Source organism: Vigna unguiculata, chromosome 8 (assembly GCF_004118075.2).
Source record: "Vigna unguiculata cultivar IT97K-499-35 chromosome 8, ASM411807v1, whole genome shotgun sequence".
Classification (NCBI taxonomy): domain Eukaryota; kingdom Viridiplantae; phylum Streptophyta; class Magnoliopsida; order Fabales; family Fabaceae; genus Vigna; species Vigna unguiculata.
Genome location: NC_040286.1, coordinates 26875207 through 26897959, shown reverse-complemented (window position 1 = coordinate 26897959; position 22753 = coordinate 26875207). Strand labels below are relative to the sequence as shown.

General features: G+C 31.5%; 1 protein-coding gene across 1 annotated transcript; it reads left to right on the top strand.

The window, feature by feature from the left end:
• The first annotated feature begins 1260 nt into the window (after positions 1-1260).
• LOC114193240 (AP-4 complex subunit mu-like) lies at positions 1261-7958 on the top strand. Its single transcript, XM_028082961.1, has 13 exons — positions 1261-1401; positions 2285-2379; positions 2955-3158; positions 3601-3717; positions 3825-3953; positions 4711-4837; positions 4927-5030; positions 5136-5240; positions 5370-5464; positions 6681-6768; positions 6909-6969; positions 7065-7138; positions 7654-7958. Exons 1-13 carry the CDS (start codon positions 1344-1346, stop codon positions 7750-7752), a joined length of 1356 nt encoding a protein of 451 aa, XP_027938762.1. The 5' UTR covers positions 1261-1343; the 3' UTR covers positions 7753-7958.
• Positions 7959-22753: the final 14795 nt, after the last annotated feature.

The window sequence follows — 22753 nt, the reverse complement described above, 5'->3', positions numbered from 1 at the left end:
AATGATTAAATTGAAACTAAAAAATAGTTGAGGACCAACTTGACATTTTTTTATGAAAATAGTGACCAAAAGATTAATTAAACTTAAATATTTTTATCCTTTATATATATATATATATAATTTTATGTTTTATTATCTATTAACATTAATTGTTGTGTTTTATAGAAGAAATAGAAAGACAAACAATTTAATTTTCATCTATTTATAAAATATACTATTTATAATTTATTTAAAAATTCAAAAATATATATAATTTGAAAAAAAAATCACAAATCATTGGTGCGGGGATGGCCCCTCCCAACCCCTACAATGATCAGCCATTGTTCAACACGCCCCTTACAAGAGTAGGGAAATGGGGTACTTGTTTGTACTCTAACGCTCAAGTCAAGGTCATGAACAAAAGGTATATGGTAATTTTAGTGATAATGTGAAAGTTAAGATACTCTTTACTTGTGTTCTAGACACCTTTATATACGTGATTCTCATTTATGGCTTTCAAGAGCGTTTAAATTCCTTGTTAAATATTTATGAATGCTTTGTTGTAATTGTCGTAACGTCTTAAATGCTACCTATTGTGATCTTAGGCCAAGACGATGTTCTCCATCTTAGACTAGGATGCTCTCGTCTACCAACTCTTTGTTCATATACATTAATTATCATGAGATGAGCCGGGTTAAAGTACTCTTTGCCTAATATTTCTTGAGATATTTTTAGTCCAATATATTGAGATCTAATTGGTCCAATTCTTGTACAATACCAAATTATAACTATCTAAAAGTACATTGTGTAAGACATGTTGTTAACTTATCACAAGGAAACTTACAAATCATTTTATATTAATTAACTTAATATGAAACATATTATTTCAAAAGATCATAAAATTTGATGATTATTAAGATATATAATACATTATCTTTACCAATAATTTATTTACATAATTCAAATAAATATAAAAGTATAATTAAAAATATAAAAATAATAATAGATATGAAATAATTTCTTTTTATTCAAGCTTTTTAAATCAAAATTACTTAGCTTTTAATCATCTTTCTTTATATAAATTTGCTTGAAATATAAAATAATAATATTTAAATTTAAGATATCTCACATGATACAAATTAAAAGAAATAAAATAAGAATGAATAATAATAATAATAATAATAATAATAATAATAATAATAATAATAAAATAAATTATTTTCAAAATTATTTGATTGATTTGTATTTAAAATTAGAAGAAAAAACATATGCAGCCGCTAATTGCAACTAGGAGGTGCTTAGAAACCAATACCAGCCATTTCCAAAAGGTGCAGCAGTAAGAGGTGCGTGCATCCAGCGGAACCATGATCTCGCAGTTCTTCGTTCTGTCACAACGTGGTGATAACATCGTTTTCCGCGACTGTTAGTTCCCTCTCTGAATCACCTTTTTGCTTTGCAATTTTTGTTTTCCTTGTTTTTGGATCTGGTGCTGTGTGTGTCATCCAATGCTTTGATGGATTTTTGTTCAGTTAGAGCGTTTTAGTTTAGCTTACTGATCTGTAGCATGATTATTTCTTACTCTATAATGGCTAATTCAAATTAACGCTCCCAGATCTTACTTATCCGATACACTCTTGATCGCGAGCTAATTACTTATTACTCTCCTGGCCAATTCTAGAAGCACGAATTTTGTGTGGCTAATTGCTTTTTAAAATATGTGAGACTGATATTTCGATGAGATATTTGCTCCAATCAATTTTGTTGCACGAGCTAAAACATGTTGGAATGTATCTTCATTCGTTAGGATATGGAAATTGTTAGTGGAAATGCATTTCAAGAGAAAGCTAACATTTGAACGGAGAATTGGTGAGATCTGTATTGGAAACTGATGTTTTTCTGTTAAAAATATGCTCCTTGCATTCACTTTAAGTTTATAAAATTGGGACTAATTCTGCTATTGCTAGAAATGGAGTTTCTCAAACCATAGTTCAGAATCTAGTCGGTGCTCATGTTCTTTAACATGTCCCTGTTTCAGTAGTTTCCTCGTTGTATTTTCCCTGTTTTAAGTAGCTGCGTTAAAATTTTAGATTTCCTAGGTCAAGCAAATAGACGAATGGAGTGCGAACATTCGGCTGCCTGTAATCTGCAAGTTTTCATAATAAGGATGGATGGATGGAATGAAAGTGAAGTGAACATCATTATCTCTGGAAACTTATTATATTGAATAAGATTTTATCCTATCCCAATGGTTGAAAAGTTTACCGTCAGACTCTCATTGACCATTGCTTTGTTTTCTTGATTTCAGATCGTGGGGAAGTCCAGAAGGGAAGTGCAGAGATATTTTTCCGCAAAGTAAAGTTTTGGGAAGATGGGGACCTGCAGGAGGCACCACCTGTCTTTGTAGGTATTATCTTTCTGAATCAGGCAGAGCATATTATAACGTGCTTTAAGCTTGAGAGAGAGTATGTAACGTTATTAATATTTAATAAGGGCATTATCTCCTTTTTTTTCTCTCCTAAACCAGTTTTCTCTGTATCTTATAATGTTGTTGTTACTTTTACGGGACATCAACCACCTTAGAATACCCACAGTCTAAAATTTTGCTTTACATTATAATATTGAAAAGGTTAGAATGTTTAGATTGGGGAGGGGATGAAGACAGATCCTGTCTGTTGGTTTGTGGTGGATGAATAACCATTTATGCTAATAGTAACTATTGTTGTGTCCTGCCTTCATTTTATATATCATATGCAGAAATGCTATATCCATATGCCAATGTTGATATCTGTTGTTGTCAATGTCATCCACTTCTGGTTTTGATAGTAATATAATGTTTAATTTACTCAAATTAACACATTGTTTAGATCTCATGACATTGTTTGTATTGAAGCTGTAAGTTTGTGTTCACTTTGTGTAATTTTCTACTCTTTGGTTGTATATGCTGATTTCCTTTGTGTTATTTTGTTCTTTGACAGAATGTTGACGGTGTAAATTACTTTCATGTGAAAGTTGTTGGGTTATTGTTTGTTGCAACTACAAGGGTTAATGTATCACCCTCTTTAGTCTTGGAGCTTTTGCAAAGAATTGCTCGTGTTATTAAAGATTACCTTGGGATTCTCAATGAAGACTCGCTACGAAAAAACTTTGTGCTTGTGTACGAGTTACTTGATGAAGTTATTGTAAGCTTCCCCCCTAGCTGTATTTGGTTCATTATGCCTTTGAAAGACCTTTGTTTTCTTAACTTTAATGCTTCGTTGAATTATATTATCACTTTTTCCATGCTGGCTTCCTTTTTTAAATCTAATATTCATACTTGAGGCTCATTTTATTCATAGTTGATTCTTGATACAAATATAAGTATTTTTTAACAGTTAATGAAAGTAGCCTCTGATAGATCTGACAGATATGTTTACAATATTTTTCTGGTAATGTATGACAGAAATTACAAACCTCTAAAATTTTGGGTGGATGTTATACTGTTTATCTTTAAAAAAAAATTACTGAAAGAGCCTATTTGCAATTTTCTTGTAAGTTTTAATCCTGCTTAGGCCTGATAATCATAGTTAATTAGGCATGTTTCCAAAAGTCGTACTTATGAGTGACCCATTGATGTTTTTGAAGGATTTTGGTTATGTTCAAACAACATCTACTGAGATGTTGAAAGCCTATGTTTTCAATGAGCCACTTGTAGTTGATGCTGCACGTCTATCACCTCTTGGACCTGGTTCGATTTTTACGGTATGATGTTTACTATGTTCTATATCTGGGCAGTTACTTTGTTTTTCTGTTATTATTGCTAGCACTTATTTATGATATCATTATTTCTTAATTTTGGTTGCATGCAGCAAGGGACAAAAAGAATGCCAGGGATAGCTGTCACAAAATCTGTTGTTGCTACAGAGCCTGGGGGTAGAAGGAGGGAAGAGATTTTTGTAGATATAATTGAGAAAATCAGCATCACTTTTAGCTCCAGTGTTAGTAAATACGTCTTAAAATATTAAATGATGAATTTCATTACATTGTTCCATTGTTACATCGTCCATCATGTATCATGGGTATAGTCGCTTTGCTTATGGTTTCAGGATGCTATTTACAAAACGTAATTATGATTTCTTTCGAGCATGGATTTACTCTTGACTCTCCAGTGTCTAAAACTAATTTAATCTAAGTAATGAGCCATCCATTCCAATTAGAAATTCTACTTATCAAATGAACAGGGGAAAAACTTACCTTGTCTGATGAAACATAAATAGTCAATTTTGGTTGAAATGTTTGCATTATTGTGAACCAGTGCTTTTATGATACCAGTAAAGTTCCTACAAGAGATTAATTGAAGTGTTGCAAAATGAAAACATTGTGGTGGATTAATGTACATACAAGAAAAAAGATTAGGGATGGAGATTTTATAAAGAAAGTAGAAGGATCACATTTTGAGGAGAAGACCAATACAAGCCCTGTGAAAAATAGCGAATTAGATGGTGGATAATTAATTACATTCAACCAAGAAAAATGAAGTCTGAGTTTTCCAAGAGAAAGGACTGAGAAACAAGAAATAACTGAAAAAGAAAAGACAGGACTGTATGAATTATCCTTCCAAAGATTTTCCATTCCAAAAATTAGCTAAAACTTGGTTCTCCCGACACTTACAATTTTAAATGAAATTTTCTATTCAAATGATTCCCTTGTGGCATGTGTTCATCATTCTCAGTATTTTTAATGTAATTTGGCCAGGGATACATTCTGACTTCTGAGATTGATGGCACCATACAAATGAAGAGCTATCTTTCTGGCAATCCTGAAATTCGATTAGCACTTAATGATGATCTCTCCATTGGAAGAAGTCTGGGAGCAGCTTACGGTAACTTTCAGTCATTCAATTATTGTTTCCAGTAGTTTTTCCAAGATTTATAATTATATTATACTTATGTCGAAATGTTTCTAGAGCAGGTTATAGGAGCTCATCTGGCTCAGGAACAGTTGTATTAGATGATTGTAATTTCCATGAATCTGTTCGTCTAGATAGTTTTGATATTGATAGAACTCTATCCCTGGTGAGTACCAAAGTAGTCTTGAACTTTTTCATTCAGAATATAGAGGTATTTTATTGACTTGTTTACTTTTGAAAATTTATTTTAATGGTACACTGCCAATTTTAGATCCCACCAGATGGTGAGTTTCCAGTCATGAACTACCGTATGACACAGGAATTTAGGCCTCCTTTTCGTATTAATGCTCTGATTGAAGAGGCAGGATCGCTTAAGGTGATTCCTACTTTTCAATAGTTATTCTGTAGTTTTCTCTGTGTTATGTATGTTTCTGCATGTGTGTGTGTATTCCTCTTTCGCTTGAAGTCACTAGCAGAAATAACACTTTTGAAATTGCTATTGCAGGCAGAAGTAATTCTTAAAATAAGTGCCGAGTTTGCTTCAAGTGTAACAGCAAATACTATCAAATTGCAGATGCCACTACCGAAATATACCTCCAGGTATTATTCTAAATTTCTCAATTTCGTTTAATAAATGGGATATTATCCTTGAAAGTGACTTTTAGTTAACTGGAAACTGACATTTGATGCATTTAGTATTTTTACTGAATTATCCCCCTAATAGGTTTTGGACAGCCTCAGTTTACTGAACTCTGGAGAGGATTGTCAACTGGTTTTATGAAAAATATAGAGAGGGAACAAATTATAATGTTTAATTAATTACAAACAATTTTTTTTATCCCCTTGGGGGCAATAGGGATGTTTGAGCACAGGTTATACTGAAGGGAAATTTGAAAAGTAAGTTGTTTAAAAAATAGTGTTTGGGATAGATGCTGAAGTTTACAGATTTTTCTTTGAAAAAAAAGCTGTTTTCTCATGCCTCTATATATTTTAAGCTTATATATTTTCCAACAGCTTTCGTTCTCCTAAAACTGTTTGCCCCAAATTATCAAATAAGCTTTTTCTGTTTTAGCTTTTTTGCATACCATATTTATCACAAATTTACCTCATAGAACTAATTTTTGTTGTTGTATCCAAATGGAATTAATTACCTTAAAATCGTTTTTCAGTAAATTTACCCAATCAAAAATTGTTTGATTATAATTTGTTATAATAAATATATGATCTATTATTGAAATAATCTAATTGCCAATTTTGGTGTGTGACTAGAGTCTAGAGTTATAACAGATCATTTGTGACTAGAGTCTAGAGTTATAACAGATAATTTGTGACTAGTTGTTTATGATCATTGGCATGCTCACTAGGTTACATATATTCTTTCCCCCATTTTCTAAGCCAAGTTAAATTTCAGCACAAGGTAGGGTGGGTGTGTGCCTTGTCCACATTTTAGAACCGTAGGGTCTTAGTGTATCGGACCATGTTACATATCGAACCATTCATGTGTTTTCAGTCTCCAACAATTCAGGGCTTATATGTGTGAAATCTGAACACAAGTTGTTGGAAAAAGGAATTCAAGGGACCATTATGTCAATATTGGATTTGAATCGAAGGCTTTGATTATGTCAAGGACCATTTCTCTGCTAATAGGTGAAGACTTTGCATTACATACGGCAGAATTTAACAAAGCAGTTAATAAAGGTCAATTAATGTCATCGAGTATTATGGGGTGCTATTATTTATCTTGCCAATTTTTCTGTGTGGATAAACGATGGCCGACACTGTAGTTGTTGATGTAAGTTAAATGAAATTGTCGCAGAGTTAGTTTTGAGCTGGAACCTGGAGCTGTTGGACAAACAACTGATTTTAAGGAAGGAAACAAGAGGCTCGAATGGAGTTTAAAAAAGGTCATACTTCTTGTCATTTCTCTAACCTAATTTTTTTCGTGTTTCATTGACTGTAATTCTTCAAAGAAAGCTTTTTATTGGATGGTTTGGATTATTACGTTTTTCTGGAGAATTGATCACTTATAAATGCTACGTAACAGATTGTCGGGGGATCTGAGCATACTCTGCGGGCAAAACTAACCTTTGCTCAGGAATCTCACGGTATTTACCCTTGTAATGCATGCTCAAAATGGATAGTTTGCTTTTTTGTTTGGGTGATTAATATGTCATAATTATTCAAATATATTTCATGACAGTTAATCTAACGAAAGAATCTGGACCTGTTAGCGTGACCTTTACTATACCAATGTATAATGCATCACGGCTTCAGGTAAAGTTACCATGTGAACTTGCTTATTCTTTCTAGTTTTGATTTGAGCAAAAGCTTCCTATTTATCAGACATTATGTAGATTGATTTGATGGTGTTCATTCTGAGATCTCTCTCAAACTGTTTGAATTGAACATACTTAGATACATTATTATGATTCGCGTTTTGTATTTTGTCATGTTCCCCTGTTTGTACAGCCATGTCTATCTCTATTACTCAGCTATCCTGAACATGGTACTAAGTTCTGTTTTTGATAATAATAAAATACTCAGCATCAAGCCAATGTTGGAAAAACACAATGTTTTGGGCCAGTTAAATTAAGAATTCTGCTAATATTAATTTTTATTTTATTTATATTGAATATACTACCAAAAATCGTTTTCTAAGAAGTAGAACATAGAAATACTCTGCCCTCTACGTGCGTTGAGAATTGCATAACCGAAGTTGGTTATTCCTGTAGAATAAAAATGAGTTTTATTTGAATGTGCTAAGTACTTCATAATTTTTCTAAATGCAGGTAAAGTATTTGCAGATAGCAAAGAAATCTGCTACGCATGAGCCATACCGGTGGGTTAGGTATGTTACACAGGCAAATTCCTACGTCGCTCGTATATGATGCCTTCAAGAACATTGTTCGCCACCCACTTTAGTTTTTTCATTTTCCTCTCCCTCTTGGTCATTATACATATGCTTTGTTTTGTTACTTTATTCTTTATTTGTAAATTACATCTAAGTCGAATATAGATGACGTTAGTTGTTTGCCTTGTCATTCATTACACAAATTCAACCTGATCACACAAGCCGGCTGAATTGCTTTCAAAACTTCCTTCTCTTATTTTTCCATCACATTAACCATCACTTTATGTATTTTAAACCGGATTAAATATATTTTTATTCCTTAAATTTATATGTGAAATTGGAATTCATCGCTTTTTCACTGTTTGATACATTTTGATTCTTAAACTTAAAAAATGAATAAATATAGTTTTTATAATTTAATAATGTTTATTTTTTTATTTTTACATATTAGACAGTGTTTCAGGTTACATTTGAGTTGAAATATGTTAAATGTTGTAAATAATTTAAACACTAGTTTGAGTTGAAATATGTTAAATGTTGTAAATAATTTAAACACTAGTTTGAAATGTTAGTCTGAAATGTTGTTTAAAACATTGTTTTTTTTTACATAATTTGATTAAAAAATTATATTTATTATTTTTAAAGTTTAAAAATTAAATTGTATCAAAATTTGGAATATGGATGAATTCAAATTCCAGACCTAGAACCCTTTTAAATACATAACAATGACACCTCATTCCTATGGATAGGTTATTTCGGCTAGTTCTATACCTATGACTCAACTGTGCAAAAGTCATACTTTCATTAAAATGGTTTTTTTAAACGGAAAGCTATAAAATAGAGGGGAACGTTTTAGTTGTTAGAGATGGTAAAGGGGTTTAAATAAAATTCTTTACAAGTACTTAAAAGAGGGAAAATGAATTTTTCTTTAAAAGCAAAACAATCCACTTAAAAAGGAATAGAAGAAAGAAAAAAAAAACGATTTTAGTATGAGTTATGTTAAAATCAGTTAACAAAATTATAAGTGGAACTAACAGAACTAATCAAAAAGGTATTTCGATTACAGATTTTGGATCTTCCGTGAGAAATAGAATTGAATATACTACGTGAGCTGTTTCTTTATGTACCTCCCAATTGCTTCTTGCAGTCCTAAAAAAGTCAAATAACCTCAGATTATAATAAAAAGATTTAAAATTACTTCTACACCTTTTTTTATTGAATTCTAGATTGTTTAAAAAGTACATTTTAAAATAATATTTTGGAATATACTTTTGAATTTGGAAATACATCTGAACACTTCAAATTACTTTTAAAATAAATTATATAAAAGATATTGAAAAATATTTTGAGATTCAAAAATATATTTTGAAATCATTAGTCTAAAATATATTAAAAAATATATTCCGGATTTCACCACAAAAAAAGTGACACTGAACTTCTCAGTTTCATCCAAAGCATTCTTCTCCAACAGAAATGTGAAAGGTGAAGACTTACTGTAACTGAGGATAAGATGGTTATTTTGGTTTATTGGCAAGTCTCTGCCGATGTCCTAGTCTTGTCACGACACAACACGGTTGGCTACAACAAGGGCACAAATTTGTGGGAGAAACTGTGAAGGGGTACAATTTTTTTCTTCAAAGGCTTGGAGGTGCAACTAGAATTGAATTTGTGATTTCAAATGAAGGAGGGAATATCGACCATGATTAAAATGGAATTTGAATCTATTATACTGAAATAATCAATACATTTCAAGGGTTCACTTTGACATGTTCAATTTAAAGGGAAGTGTAAGAAGATTGAATTTTTCGTTTAATGTTATGTTCTTGGGTCTTTTTTTAGGTAAATCACAATGCATATTTTCCATTTGGAGATCGTGATGTTATATATCATCATTCTTTTTTTCAACTAAACAATGAATATTTTCACCCAGTTTATTTATATATATATATATATATATATATATATATATATATATTTTGTAACATAGAGAATAAATCCTATAAATGAAACATCACATATAATATAATATAGAAGAGCAACACTATGAAGTATATATGTATCAACCATTACAGTTATCCATAAATATATTTGAAGAGAAAGACTAAGGCACACCACGATGTCGTGAACAAAATTTAAAAAGTTCAATAATTGTTCAAAAAGCTTGCTCATAGAGCAAGAGATTAAAAATCAACAAAAGTTCTTCAAACATGAGCTCAATAGTGAGTCAAACTTCAACTCATGACTAACTAAGCTGCAGCGTTCCTATATCTGCTCACACCAAGGAATTGGTGATCATTGCAAAAAGGGAAAATCACACAAGAAGGTAGACACAAACAAAGAGAAGCTAGAGTAAAAGATTTTTATCATACAGTTAAGCACACAATTTAAAATCAAGAACACATTAATCATCCAAGCATGTGATAACAATCAAGAAGACTCTAAGACTCAATTTATCCAGATACATATAATAGGTCAGATTCACCGGATGCCTGCGCTTGTGGTGGCCTCTACTGCTCTGCAGAGCCATTGCCAATGGGTTTCACCCTACCACGCACAAGGTTAGCCCTCAAACATCTAAGGTCATTATCCTGCCAAAGACTAGGGCCTCCTGCTATTCTCACCATTTGAGTCTGTCCGCTCTACATGAGACTAATTGACTCTTTAGAGTTTCAAGATGCAATCCTTACTTGAATCCTTATCTAATTATATACACTACAACACCACCATGAAATCTCACAAAGAGACTCATGGAATTACGTTTATCTCATACCATAGCCATGTCTCTCTAACCAACGACAAGTTTATCAAGCATAACAATCTCATGCCAATATCCAACCAACCAACCATGATTCATGACTTTATTCAAACCAAGTTAATCAATTACAGTCCCATCATATCATATAGAACATACCCGACATCATTCTTAAGCTTTTTAAAGTAATAAACCAACCAATTATTGGAGCATACAAGTATTCAACTAACTTTGTCAATCTCGCTCAGGCTAAAGAGCTCTCGCTCAGGCGAGAGGAACCCCTCGCTCAAGCTACCAGCTCTCGCTTGGGCGAGATTGCAAACAAAGAGCACATTGAGGTCTCACTCAAGTTAGACCATCTCGCTTAGGCGAGATTACTCTCGCTCAAGCGAGAGGCCTTCGCTTAGGTGAGCCCTCAAAATAAAGAGGGAATGAGTTGCTACTGTTTCTCAGGCGAGAGCTCCTTGCTTAAGTGAGAGCTTTTTGTTTGAGCAATCACCCAGCTCGCCTGGGTGAGTTCAGCAGAACCCACCTGCTGTCACTTATGCAAAACCAAATTCAAACAACTCTAGCAGCACAAGCAACATATTATCACACGACCAACATGTATCAAGCACCCATAACGTAAAACAGACCAAACATGCAAAATAACTTAAAAACAATGAAACTCAAGCTTCCCTTACCTTGATAAAAGCTATCCAAATGCAACAAGGCCCCAAGGAAGAACACCACAACTCTAGGAACAAATTAAAGAGTTGAATGCATACAAGAACGAAGATAGGGTTATAAGGATAAACCCTATACAGAACTGACACATTCACGATGAAAAAGGAGGAAAATCTTAAGGTTGGGTGTTCAACTTACTTGGAGAAGACTTCTGACTAACCTATAGGGGAAACTGGCTCAAACCCTAGCAGAGCTCTTTGCTTCAGCAGTGGAAGGGAGAAATGTTTCTGTTTCTAAGAATGGGGTAGAGTGAGAGGGTTAGGACTGGAAAAGGGGTTTTGGGACACCCTATGGACTGGCCTTACTCCCAAAAAATAAAGCTAGGCCCTTATTTATATATATATATATATATATATATATATATATATATATATATATATATATATATATTATTCCTTCACATTTTTTGTTTTACTCAATTTTACATTTTTTACTTATAAAATCAAAGACGGTGAAAGTGATTTCTCTAAATTGAATAATCATGTTCTTTTTATCTTTTTATGAATATGTAATTAATGATGTAAAATTAGTTATCTATTTTTAAACACTAAACACTAGGGATGACAAAAATATTCGTGCCCGCGGATATCCGCGGATAAAATTCGCGACGGATAATTACTATCCACGGATATTTATTACCCGCGGGTAGCGGGTAGCGGATATTTTAATACCCGCTTATAAACGGGTCGGATACGGGTATCATACTATCTGTACCTGCGGGTACCCGTTACCCGCAAAAAATTAAAATTAAAATTTAATTTATATTTTATTAAGTTAAATTTAATTAAAATTTAATTTATATTTTATTAAGTTAAATTTAATTAAAATTAAAAGTAATAGTATATTTTATTATGTCAAATTTAATTATAATTATAATTATAATTTAATTTAATTTATATTTTAGTTTTATAATTTTATATTAAAATATTTATAAAATACATATTTTTTTTAAATATTTACGAGTATCGGGTATCCACCCGGTACCCACGGGTTTTAAAAATATCCACAGGTATTTTTTAAGCGGATACCCAATAGATAAACGGGCGGGTAACGGACAGATTTTTTTTTTGGCGGGTCGGGTTGCGGATAAGCACTATCCATGCCCGACCCGACCCGTTGCCATCCCTACTAAACACCATTATGGCAAGAGTGTACCAACCTTATAATAAATGTTATAAGTCTCATTAATATAAATATATAATCCAATTATATAAGATTATTACAAAACAAAAGTTTTAAAGTTTTTCAAAAGACCAAGACTTGTCTAGGTACATTCAATTCCTAAAATTACATGGAAACTCTCTTAGATAACTAGTGCAACTTAGTCTTCAAGGCCTCGACCCTACTCCAAAGCTATTAGTCTCCTCTGCATCACTCCTCATGTTAATTCCTACAATCATTGCAGGGAAAAACCCAAAATAACATGCCAACAAAACACCAGGGTAAAGGTGTTAAAGTGAGTCAACCCAACTCACTACAAATTGAGTTAAAAAGAAGTTATCTCAACCCGACTCACTTTTTGATGAGCCAGAAATTTTACAATTCGACTTGAACCACCACAGGTTGGTAAGTTAGTGGGTTGGCTCATTTACATTTTCTTTTGCAATTTATTTTATATATTTATTACATTACAATGAGAGTAAATTGACTTAATTTAGTTTTTATAATAGTGGAATCAAAATGTTCACCTAATTTTTGAAATATAATTATAAAGATAATAGTTAAAGATTAAAGTATCAACGTATATAATTTGACAAACAAATTAATTAAACATTCAAACTATTCAAATATTATTGAGCAACATTCTAGCGTTTAAAAATAGTGGAATCAAAGTGCTCACGTGATTCTTGAAACATTATTATAAAGATAATAGTTAAAGATTAAAGTATTAACGTATATAACTTGACAAACAAATTAATTAAACATTCAAACTATTCAAACATTATTGAGCAACATTCTAGCATTTAAAAATATGAAATTTTGAAACTATATAATTAGAGGTAATAAATAATTATAACAAAAAAATAAGAAAATTGTAAAAAAATGTTGGTGGGTTAAGTGGGTCAACCCACCTTCAACTCTGCTCGAACCTGTTTAATCGTGGATTAAGTGAGTCGGGTTCAATTCAACTTACTTTTGAAAAAACTGAATTCTAAATCCAACCCGACTCGAACTCGTGGTAAGTCAGGTTGGCTCACAGGTTGAAGCCCATTTTGACATCTCTAAACAAGAATGAGCCAATTCCAACAACATACAACTCAAAGTGGCTCAAATAACATTGAACCTAGACTTTGCTTCTAGAAGACTAGTGTATTGAATTGACTTGTGAAACTTTGCATCTGTCATGCTTGCGACAAACCCTCCTTTGATGTTCTAACACTCAGGACCAATGTCCCCAAACTAAGTCATGACAAAGTTAACCCCCTAAGTTCCATAAGTATAATCTTCTTTCATACTGTACCATCTGTCATGTGGAGCCTCCTTTAACACAAACCACCTAAATGTCCTACTTTGTGTAAGTTAGACACTAGTTGAGTCAGGATAGTGTCCTTCAATATACTTTGACACCTAAAGGTCATAAGATTACTCATGTTCAAAAAAATCAAAGTTATGATTGTTAGCATGAATGGTTTGATGATTTGTTGCTTGTTTATTTGATGAAGATATATGAAGTCATTGCATTGGGATGTGAAGCTATGATGAATTGATAAAAATGTGAAGACTTGATGATTCATGTATTGATCAAGCTTGGAGTGTGTGCTAAATTTGAGTTTCACATGAAGAACACAAAGCTTAAAGATTGGTGCTCATAGTGTAGACTATTTCGTATTGTATAAATGTCTAGGGTGTAGTTGGTGTCTTTTAACCTTTGAATTGGTTTTTAACAGGTTAAATGGTTTAATGTAGTAGTTTTATTTGTTACATATTTCATCAGTTGAATTATTTTTTAATCAGTTGATTTCCCTTAAGTTAAGTGAAATCAACAACATATTGACTATAATTTTTTATTTTTTGAGAAAGAGAAAAGAGACTTACCATTTTTTAGCATGAAATCATTTTAAATTATGGGAAAATCTCTCTCTCTCTGGATCATATAGAAGTGCAGCCATTAGTGATTGATACTTTGATCTTTCTTGGAACAATTTTACTTGTTTTAGGAACTTGGAGAAGGAGGTTTGGTTGGCTAGGGAGACCCTTCATTAAAGTCTGATCTTCCTCAAGTTTGATCTTTCTCAAGTTTTTGGGTGTTACCTAGTGGTTTTCTATGTCTACAAGTGTGATCTTGTTGTGCCATTTGATATTCATGTGGGACTCAAGAATCTTCAGTTGTATTTTTGCTTATTTTGAAAGTGTAATCTTGTGAATTGTGTAAATCTTTTGAAATAGTGCAAGTCAGGCTTAGGTTGCCTTGACAAACTAGATGTAACTCAGATTTGAGTGAACCAGCATAAAAACTTTGTGTCTTTGTGCTTGACTATATCTCTTGATTTGTGTTTTAAAATTTCAAGAAATTTGAATTGAACAATCTTTTAAGTGTTCTTGTGTGTTCTAGCACGACTTGAAGCTTGGTTCACATATGTATTGATTATTTGAATCAATCTTGATAAGTCTTTTATGTTGTTTTTGGTTTAAACTATAAATTCAAAATTTTGCAGAATTCCCAGTATTTCAATCAACTGTGTTAATATTTTGATTTGTTGATTTACATTGTACTGTTAATTGTTTAATGAAATTAGTCTGTTGTCCCTGTTTTTATTCGATTGAAAGTGTGCAGTCCAATAGCAATTGCATTCTCATTTCGTGATTGATCTAATTCAATTTAAAAGTATTTTAAATTTTCAAAATTAACCAAAGTTTTTAATGACCCAATTCAACTCTCCCTTATTGGAATATTATCCATTTCAATAGTCATAATGGTTGTCGCCCAGGGACATACACATTAGCAAGGAAAACACCAGATCTAAAAATTTCAGCATCCATGATAATCACTCACTCAAAATTCTCGATCCTCATACATTTTTTATTGCACTAATTCTCAATAATTCACTCCTTCCATCAAACATATACCACTTCTAATGAAAATACATTAAAAAATAACACATAAATATCTATAACAACAGAACCTAAATCAAGTATTTTCTTTCATCACCCAAAAATTCTTGAATCAATTAAGTTATCACGTGCTCAAATTTTAACTATATAATTCTATTCATTTTTTCCTACAATTTCTTCAAACTTAACTTTAAGCATTAAAAGTCTCAACAACCCACATTTTCACAATAACACGTTAGTTTTCATCCCGCCATCTCTTTCACAATTTTGCATAATAACATCTCTTTATCCCAAATTTTGCATCATAAGGCCATTACAACTAACAAAAATACATTATAATTACTAACATTCCATATTTCCTACCTTATTTCTCACACCATTGACACCCACATCAAAACCCACCCTATAACACAGAAAGAAAAATCCTTAAATTTAATTCCAACAACACCAATACTCAACAGTTTCATACCTTATTAAAAAACATTCAAATTAAACGAAAAGAAAAACTTTTAAATGATTAGCTTCCCTTATCTAAATGAAGGGGCCGAGTAACATTCTCCTTGAGTACAACCACCATATTGTTTTAACTTGGACCTATACACAAAAAACCCTAAAGAGAATCATATTGAAATTCCATGACCACCATGGAATGAGAGTTCGTCTAGAATACTAAAAAATCGCATGCAACCAATAAAAATTACATGAATTAGAAATTGAAAGGGTTCCTAGAAAAGTGAAGATTACATTCACCTAAATATGTACCGATAGCAACAAGTAGTAGAGCTTGACGTAGAGATTACCTTTCTTGCTTCAATCTTCAAGAAAATGATGAGAAAAAAATATCAACCTCTAGAAAAAACAAACAGAAAAGAAGACTTTCGGGTAGAAAAGCTTTTGCTTACCTTGTGAAGAATTTGGAGAAAACCCTCCTTTCCCCTCTTCACAACTTATATTTATTAAATTTAATTAATATACTATAAATAATCAACTTTTATATATATATATATATATATATATATATATATATATATATATATATATATATATATATATATATATATATCGGGTTCTCAGAGTTTATATAATTGATTATGACTTCTATACATTATAATTACATAATGTATAATTCATTATGTCATTAATTTGATGAAGTATAAATTATATTAAGTTCGGCACAATTAATTATAGTCAATCATAATTCCTTATGCACTCCTTTATCCAAATTTAATTACAAGGAAGGCGATTAAAGTATTACTAGATGAAAGATATATGGTGATTGATTCCATAAAAAATCAATTATCATATTTTCTCTTATTTCAAATCAATTAGGTAGATTTAGCACCTTTCCACCCATTTCTATGATCTTTTTATTCTTTTTCATTTATCTCCAATAACCTAACTTTTTTCATCTCAATTACTTTACTTTCTTTTCTCGTTTACTTCCCTACTTTCTATCACTTCATTCTTTCTCACTTTCTATCATTTCGACTTAGTAGTTTTAGGTAAACTCTGGTTTAACAATAATTCTTGTGGAGCATATAACTTTAGTTATGATGATTTGGATTGAAGAATAACTATGAAGATAGAAAATATACAAAAAAGGAAAAGAAAAGAGAATTAACTTTAATTATATTATATGTTTAAAACTTAAGGTAAACATTAACTAACACGAGCAATGAATAAATAATAGAAAATTATTTTTTTATCGAAAATACTTTAATTGTGATTTTTTTTATGCATTATCAATAAATATGATTAAAATTAATTTTTAAAAAAGACCCATTAAGAAAATTATAAAAATAATTTAATACTTTTTCTGATTTTAAATAATAAAGTTCATATTTAATGGAAACAAAAGTTGCGGCGTACATAGGATTTTTTTCCTTCTTCTTCTAGAAGTTACAATACTTACTTTGAAAATGTTAAAGAAAACCGCAAATTAATGATGTCAAACATTAACACTTTCTTTTTATTATTTTATTGACCTAGTATCTCGTGTGAATTCTACTTCTAATCTAATTATGAGGGCTTAGAGAATATTAGTAATCCATATTTATTTATAATTGAAATAATATTATTGAATTTACCGAGATAAAGTTCAAAAAATAATGTGAAGTTTAGGGGTAGCTGAGTAATAATTTCTTTTTGACAAATCTTAGTAGTTGATCTCAAAATATTTTTACCCTCTCTTTTTTAACCATCTCTTTCAAACTCATCTTATATCTTTTAAATGTTATGGACAGAATTGAGCTTATAACCTCTTTTATTATTTTTCTTTTTACTTTATCATCAAGTCACATTATCACTCATAATTCAGTAATAAAATGTAATATTTTATCCATTATATTCCCAAAATGATTATGGATCCACATATAAAGATTTCTTATATTGAAGCCTTTCTTAATAATGTGAAGGGAAGACAAGAGGAGCTATCAACAATCTAAACGAGCTTAATGAATACTATTGATGAACTCTAATGTAGTGCAAAAACTTTCATCTAAATCAAAACAAATCATGACCACCTTATCTAAGAGATCTTATGAGTGATACAAATATTTGTAGAAAAAAAAAATCATAAAACATTTTTCACCTTTTATACTACGTGTTCCTAACTTATTAATTTACTATATATTTTTTTTATTATAATTGTTTAATATAATATTTTCAAATATTATTCAACAAATATAAATATATTAAGTAAAATTTTAATTTACTAATATTTATATTTTATGAAATAAATAAATGAATAAATAAGTATATATATATATATATATATATATATATATATATATATATATATTAAATTTGATGAATAAAGTGAGGAAATTAATTTTTTATTTAATTTATAAATAAAGAAAGAAAAATCAATAATGTGTTTTAAATTAATTTATAATTGTAGGTTTGACTTGGATATTTACATGAAAAAAAATAGATAAAATGAAATAATATTTTATACGTTTAAGTAATTTGGAGAGTTTCATTTATCTCAATTAGTTACTAAAAAATAGTTTATATTTGTTGTTTTAAAATAAAATTAAAACAAATATTATATATATATATATATTATATATACATGAGTAAAAAGTATATATAATTATGTTAATTTGTTATCATATATGTAACGTTCTAATTTAATTTAGTAGGATCATCTTACCAATTAAAGCATTATATAATTGATAAAAAAAAGCATAAGTATAAAAGATGTATTAATAATTCTCTATGAGAAAATTCAAGTTAAACTTTTTAATCATTCATCAACTAGGAGATCTATACAATACAAAAGTTATATCTAAGAAACAATCTCTAGTGTAAAAGTAGCTTCCTATGATAATGTTTCACATTGGTTTAAATAAAAACGTTGTAAAAGAAGGCGATGACAACTCTTTAAAAGAAGAGACATATTACATCAACAGCTAAGGTGAGTTGGGAGAGCACCTGAAACCTAACCTAAGGAGTGCAAGAGGGCTAGAGAGGGAGTCTTATTGCTAAAGAGAGAAAGGGTAGAGGTCTGTGCAAGAAGGGTTATAGGAGCACATTTGGAGCAGGAAATCCAGGTAAGGAGACTGCTCCTAATTGTTTTAAATTGTATGTCGTGTTTTGAGTATGCCATAGCCAATATACATGAAACTTTCTCTCTATGATGCTATTTTTCATAGTTTCATGGTTGTTGTCTAAAAGTCATCTGGTGGCAGCGAAGGCCCACCAGGCAACACATCTTTTTGACCCAAATTTCTAGGTTCTACTATGAACCACCTGGTGGCAATGAATTTTCTCTAGGTGACACAAAGCAGATTGGGTCCGTTTTCGAGTGTTGGTTGGTGTAGTGGTCATTGCAATTTCTTGAATATGTTTCTGTGCATTATGTTGAGTGGTTAATGTTGTAAAATTGATTCCATTGTATTATGTGTGAATGTATTGGGTGAATCGTGGCATAATGAACCATGAATATATGTTAGGGTTTTGGGAAAGTAATTGGGAATATGATTTCCAAGGTTCAATTGTTATAGGAATCGTAATACTATTTTGAGCATTAGAGTTTCAATGGTTTGTATGTGAACTTGGTGAAATCGTATGATTGGATTAGGTTGGGGAAGGTTAGGGATTCTCACAAGAGCAGGAAAAGTTGGGATTTTTCCCAGGCCCTGATGTACCGCCTGACGACACATAGTCTACTGTCAGGCAATGACCAATAATTTGCAGTTTTGGGGAATTGTTGCAGGGGACGCCGGTTGGGGGTTTCCGATGGGATTTTCTTGATTGAGGTTTGTGATGGTAGAGTAATTAAATAGAGGTTCTTCGTGAATGAAGTAATGCATGGAATAGAATGGTATGCTCATACTAAACTTGATGTGGTGATTAATATTAATTTTTTTTCTTTATGGTCTAGAAATCTTGAGATAATGGGATAAAAATGTAGTATAATTAAGTTTGTATTTGTCTGGAAATAATGGTTCCTTTGGGTATTGAATTTTGTGGCTTTGGACGTGAGAATTGCATGATTAAGAGAGATGCTAAAATTGGTTAAGAATGTGATATTGTAATGAACTGAATGTGACAACTATAGCTGGAGGTAAAATTTGTTCCTATTATGAATTGTATGTGGCCTATGGCTGTGTGTAGTTTCATTCCAATTTTGGCCTGAGTTTAAATGGATGAAGATATGTGTGTATGTGTATATAATTGAAGCATATGTTGTGTGGTAGAGTATCTTGAGTCATGCATTGATAATTGGATATGGTTTATTGTTCTGGATGTGTGTTTGGACTAATTATGACCTATTTTTGGGTGCTAAACTAGTAAAGCCACGCTACTGGTATAGTGCCTGGCGGCACAAGGGAGGCCGTCAAGCGATAGGAGTACCAGGGAAGTCCATAGAGTGCGTAGTGCTTGGTGGTGAGGAGTGAACCGTCAAGTGAAAATCGCTCAAATAATGGATTTGGAATGGCTTGGTGCCTAGCGGCGAGGGGTGCCCGCCAGGCAGTTTGCGTTGGAATTTTGCCAAGCGACGTTTAGGCAGCATAAGGCGATAACGCAGAGTACAATGTTTTATTTTGGTTGTGTTTATGTGTTTTGAGAGGTCGGATCTGGATAAGGAGATGCTTGACTTTGTCACGAGCGGTTAGGATCATGACTGGTGATGGAACACATGATTAATATGAGCGAGGAGGTTCATATTAATGATACTCTCGTGTGAGGATACAATCGGGGAGGTTTATATGTTCCGTACTAACACTTTAGAGTTGTTGCAAGCGGGGAGATTCGTAGTTGGATGGATTATGCATGTTGGACTACGTGCGGGGAGGTCCGTAGAGTTGGACTACGAGTGAGGAAGTTTGTAGAGGTTAGACCACGAGCAAGCAAGTTCGTGGAAGCATGATATATCCTGGGTCCATGGTCAAGTAATTGTATGATATGCTTGGATTAGTAGTTTCATTCAAATAATGAGGCGATGCTTCAGATACCTTGGGCAACAAGGGTTTAAGAATAAACATTGGCTTGAGTTAAGGTATGTTGGGTGGGAATCTATATTATTAAATTGTGTGTTTATGATGATTTGAGCTCACCCTTTGTGTTTGTGTTTTGTGATGATCGTATGACTTGTCACATGGGAGCAGATGATATTCCAAGTGATGCTCGAGATACGTAGATACGGAGAGAGGACTACCTTGGGAGATTTTATGAACTATTTCTTATTGTGTTATTTAATTTCCAGTTGGTTTTGAAACTTGTAGTAATCATTATGGATTTATGAATTTCAAATTACGCGCATTGGACGAATTTTAAATTTCCCACATTTTGGAATTATTAATTTATGACGATTTGAATTTTATTTATAAATTATTTATTTTATTAAGTAATATTTAGCTAGAAAGTTACATGTTATATGTCCAGAAATAATGAAAATAGAGGAAAGGAAGATTTTTCCTTTTTTCACTTTAATGACACATATTACATCATTTGTTCTGCAACCATTCTAAAAAGTGTTAAATTTATGACATTAGTAGTATCTATATCGGTTCCAAAACTGATGTAATTGGTTCTAAATAACTTATGTAAAAAGTAAGTTTGGCACTAGTGAACTACTCTCTCTAAGAAGACTATAAACATTGCTTCAATACTCTTTTACCTAGTCTATCCTCTACTCATGTATAACATGCAATCATAATAAGTGGACAAACCACAACACTACAGACAACATGGTAAGCTAATGCAATTATAATAAACCATATATATAAAATTTCAATATCAACAAAGATATTTCTTATAAATTACACATTCAACTTCTCATATATCATACCATCATCATATATCATTTACCACATGACTAATCAACCCAACAATACATAAATTGTTAAGAACCCAACTGCTCAACCCAATTAGCTCAAACAATCTATCATATTTTCAATAAGAATCAAATGTCTACACAAAACTCGTCCTTGTTGACGTACATATGAAATCACAACCCATTGGCTCTCAAGACTAAGACATTTGACTATACTTCGAAAAGACACGTGTATTAAGAAAACTCAGAGATTAGGCACCTATCATGTGAACACTCAATAGATTTTGGAGACTACCACTCAAGTTCTACTCCACCCTCAATATATTAGGACACATGTCCTCAATGTAGTACATCCCGTTAGTTTTTCGCAAACACTGTTAACGGCGTGCCACGTGTCAGCCTCTGATTTTTTTTTTTTAAATTTGCCACCTGTCAAAATCTTGATGTGACACATGGCATTATCAGTGACACGTGGCAAGGTACCGCCACGTGGCAAGGTACCTGCCAAGTGTCATTGTCTTGATTTCAATTTAGTCCTCACATGTGTCTATTTGTTTCAATTTAGTACCCATATATGTTTATTTGTTTTAATTTAGTACCCGCTCTATTTGTTTGAATTTTGTTCAATTTTTTTTTCAAAATAGAGAAATATTGTCTCTTTTAAGACAAAATTTATTATTTATATAAATGTTATATTGATATTTGTTACTAAAAATGACTTATAAAATTAAGTATTGAAATTTATATTAAAGTTAATGGTAAAAGTCATGAATAACATATTTATGTTTTGTTATATTGATATTTGTTATACTCATAAATAACAACGTTTTGGTAAATTTGATATTCATGACTTTTATCACTAAACTTTAATATAAATTGCAATACTTAATTTTATATGTCATTTTTAATAACAAATATAAATATAACATTTATATAAATAATAAATTTGGTTTTATAAGGGAGACACTATTTATCTATTTTGTAAAAAAATATTCGGACAAAATTGAAACAAATAGAGCGGGGACAAAATTGAAACAAATAAACATATATGGGTACTAAATTGAAACAAATAGACATATGTGAGAACTAAGTTGAAATCAAGACAATCACAGGTACCTTGTCACGTGGCGGTACCTTGCCATGTGTCACTAACAATGCCACGTGTCACACTAAGGATTTGACACGTGGCAATTTTTTTTTAAATTAAAAAAAATAATAAAAAAT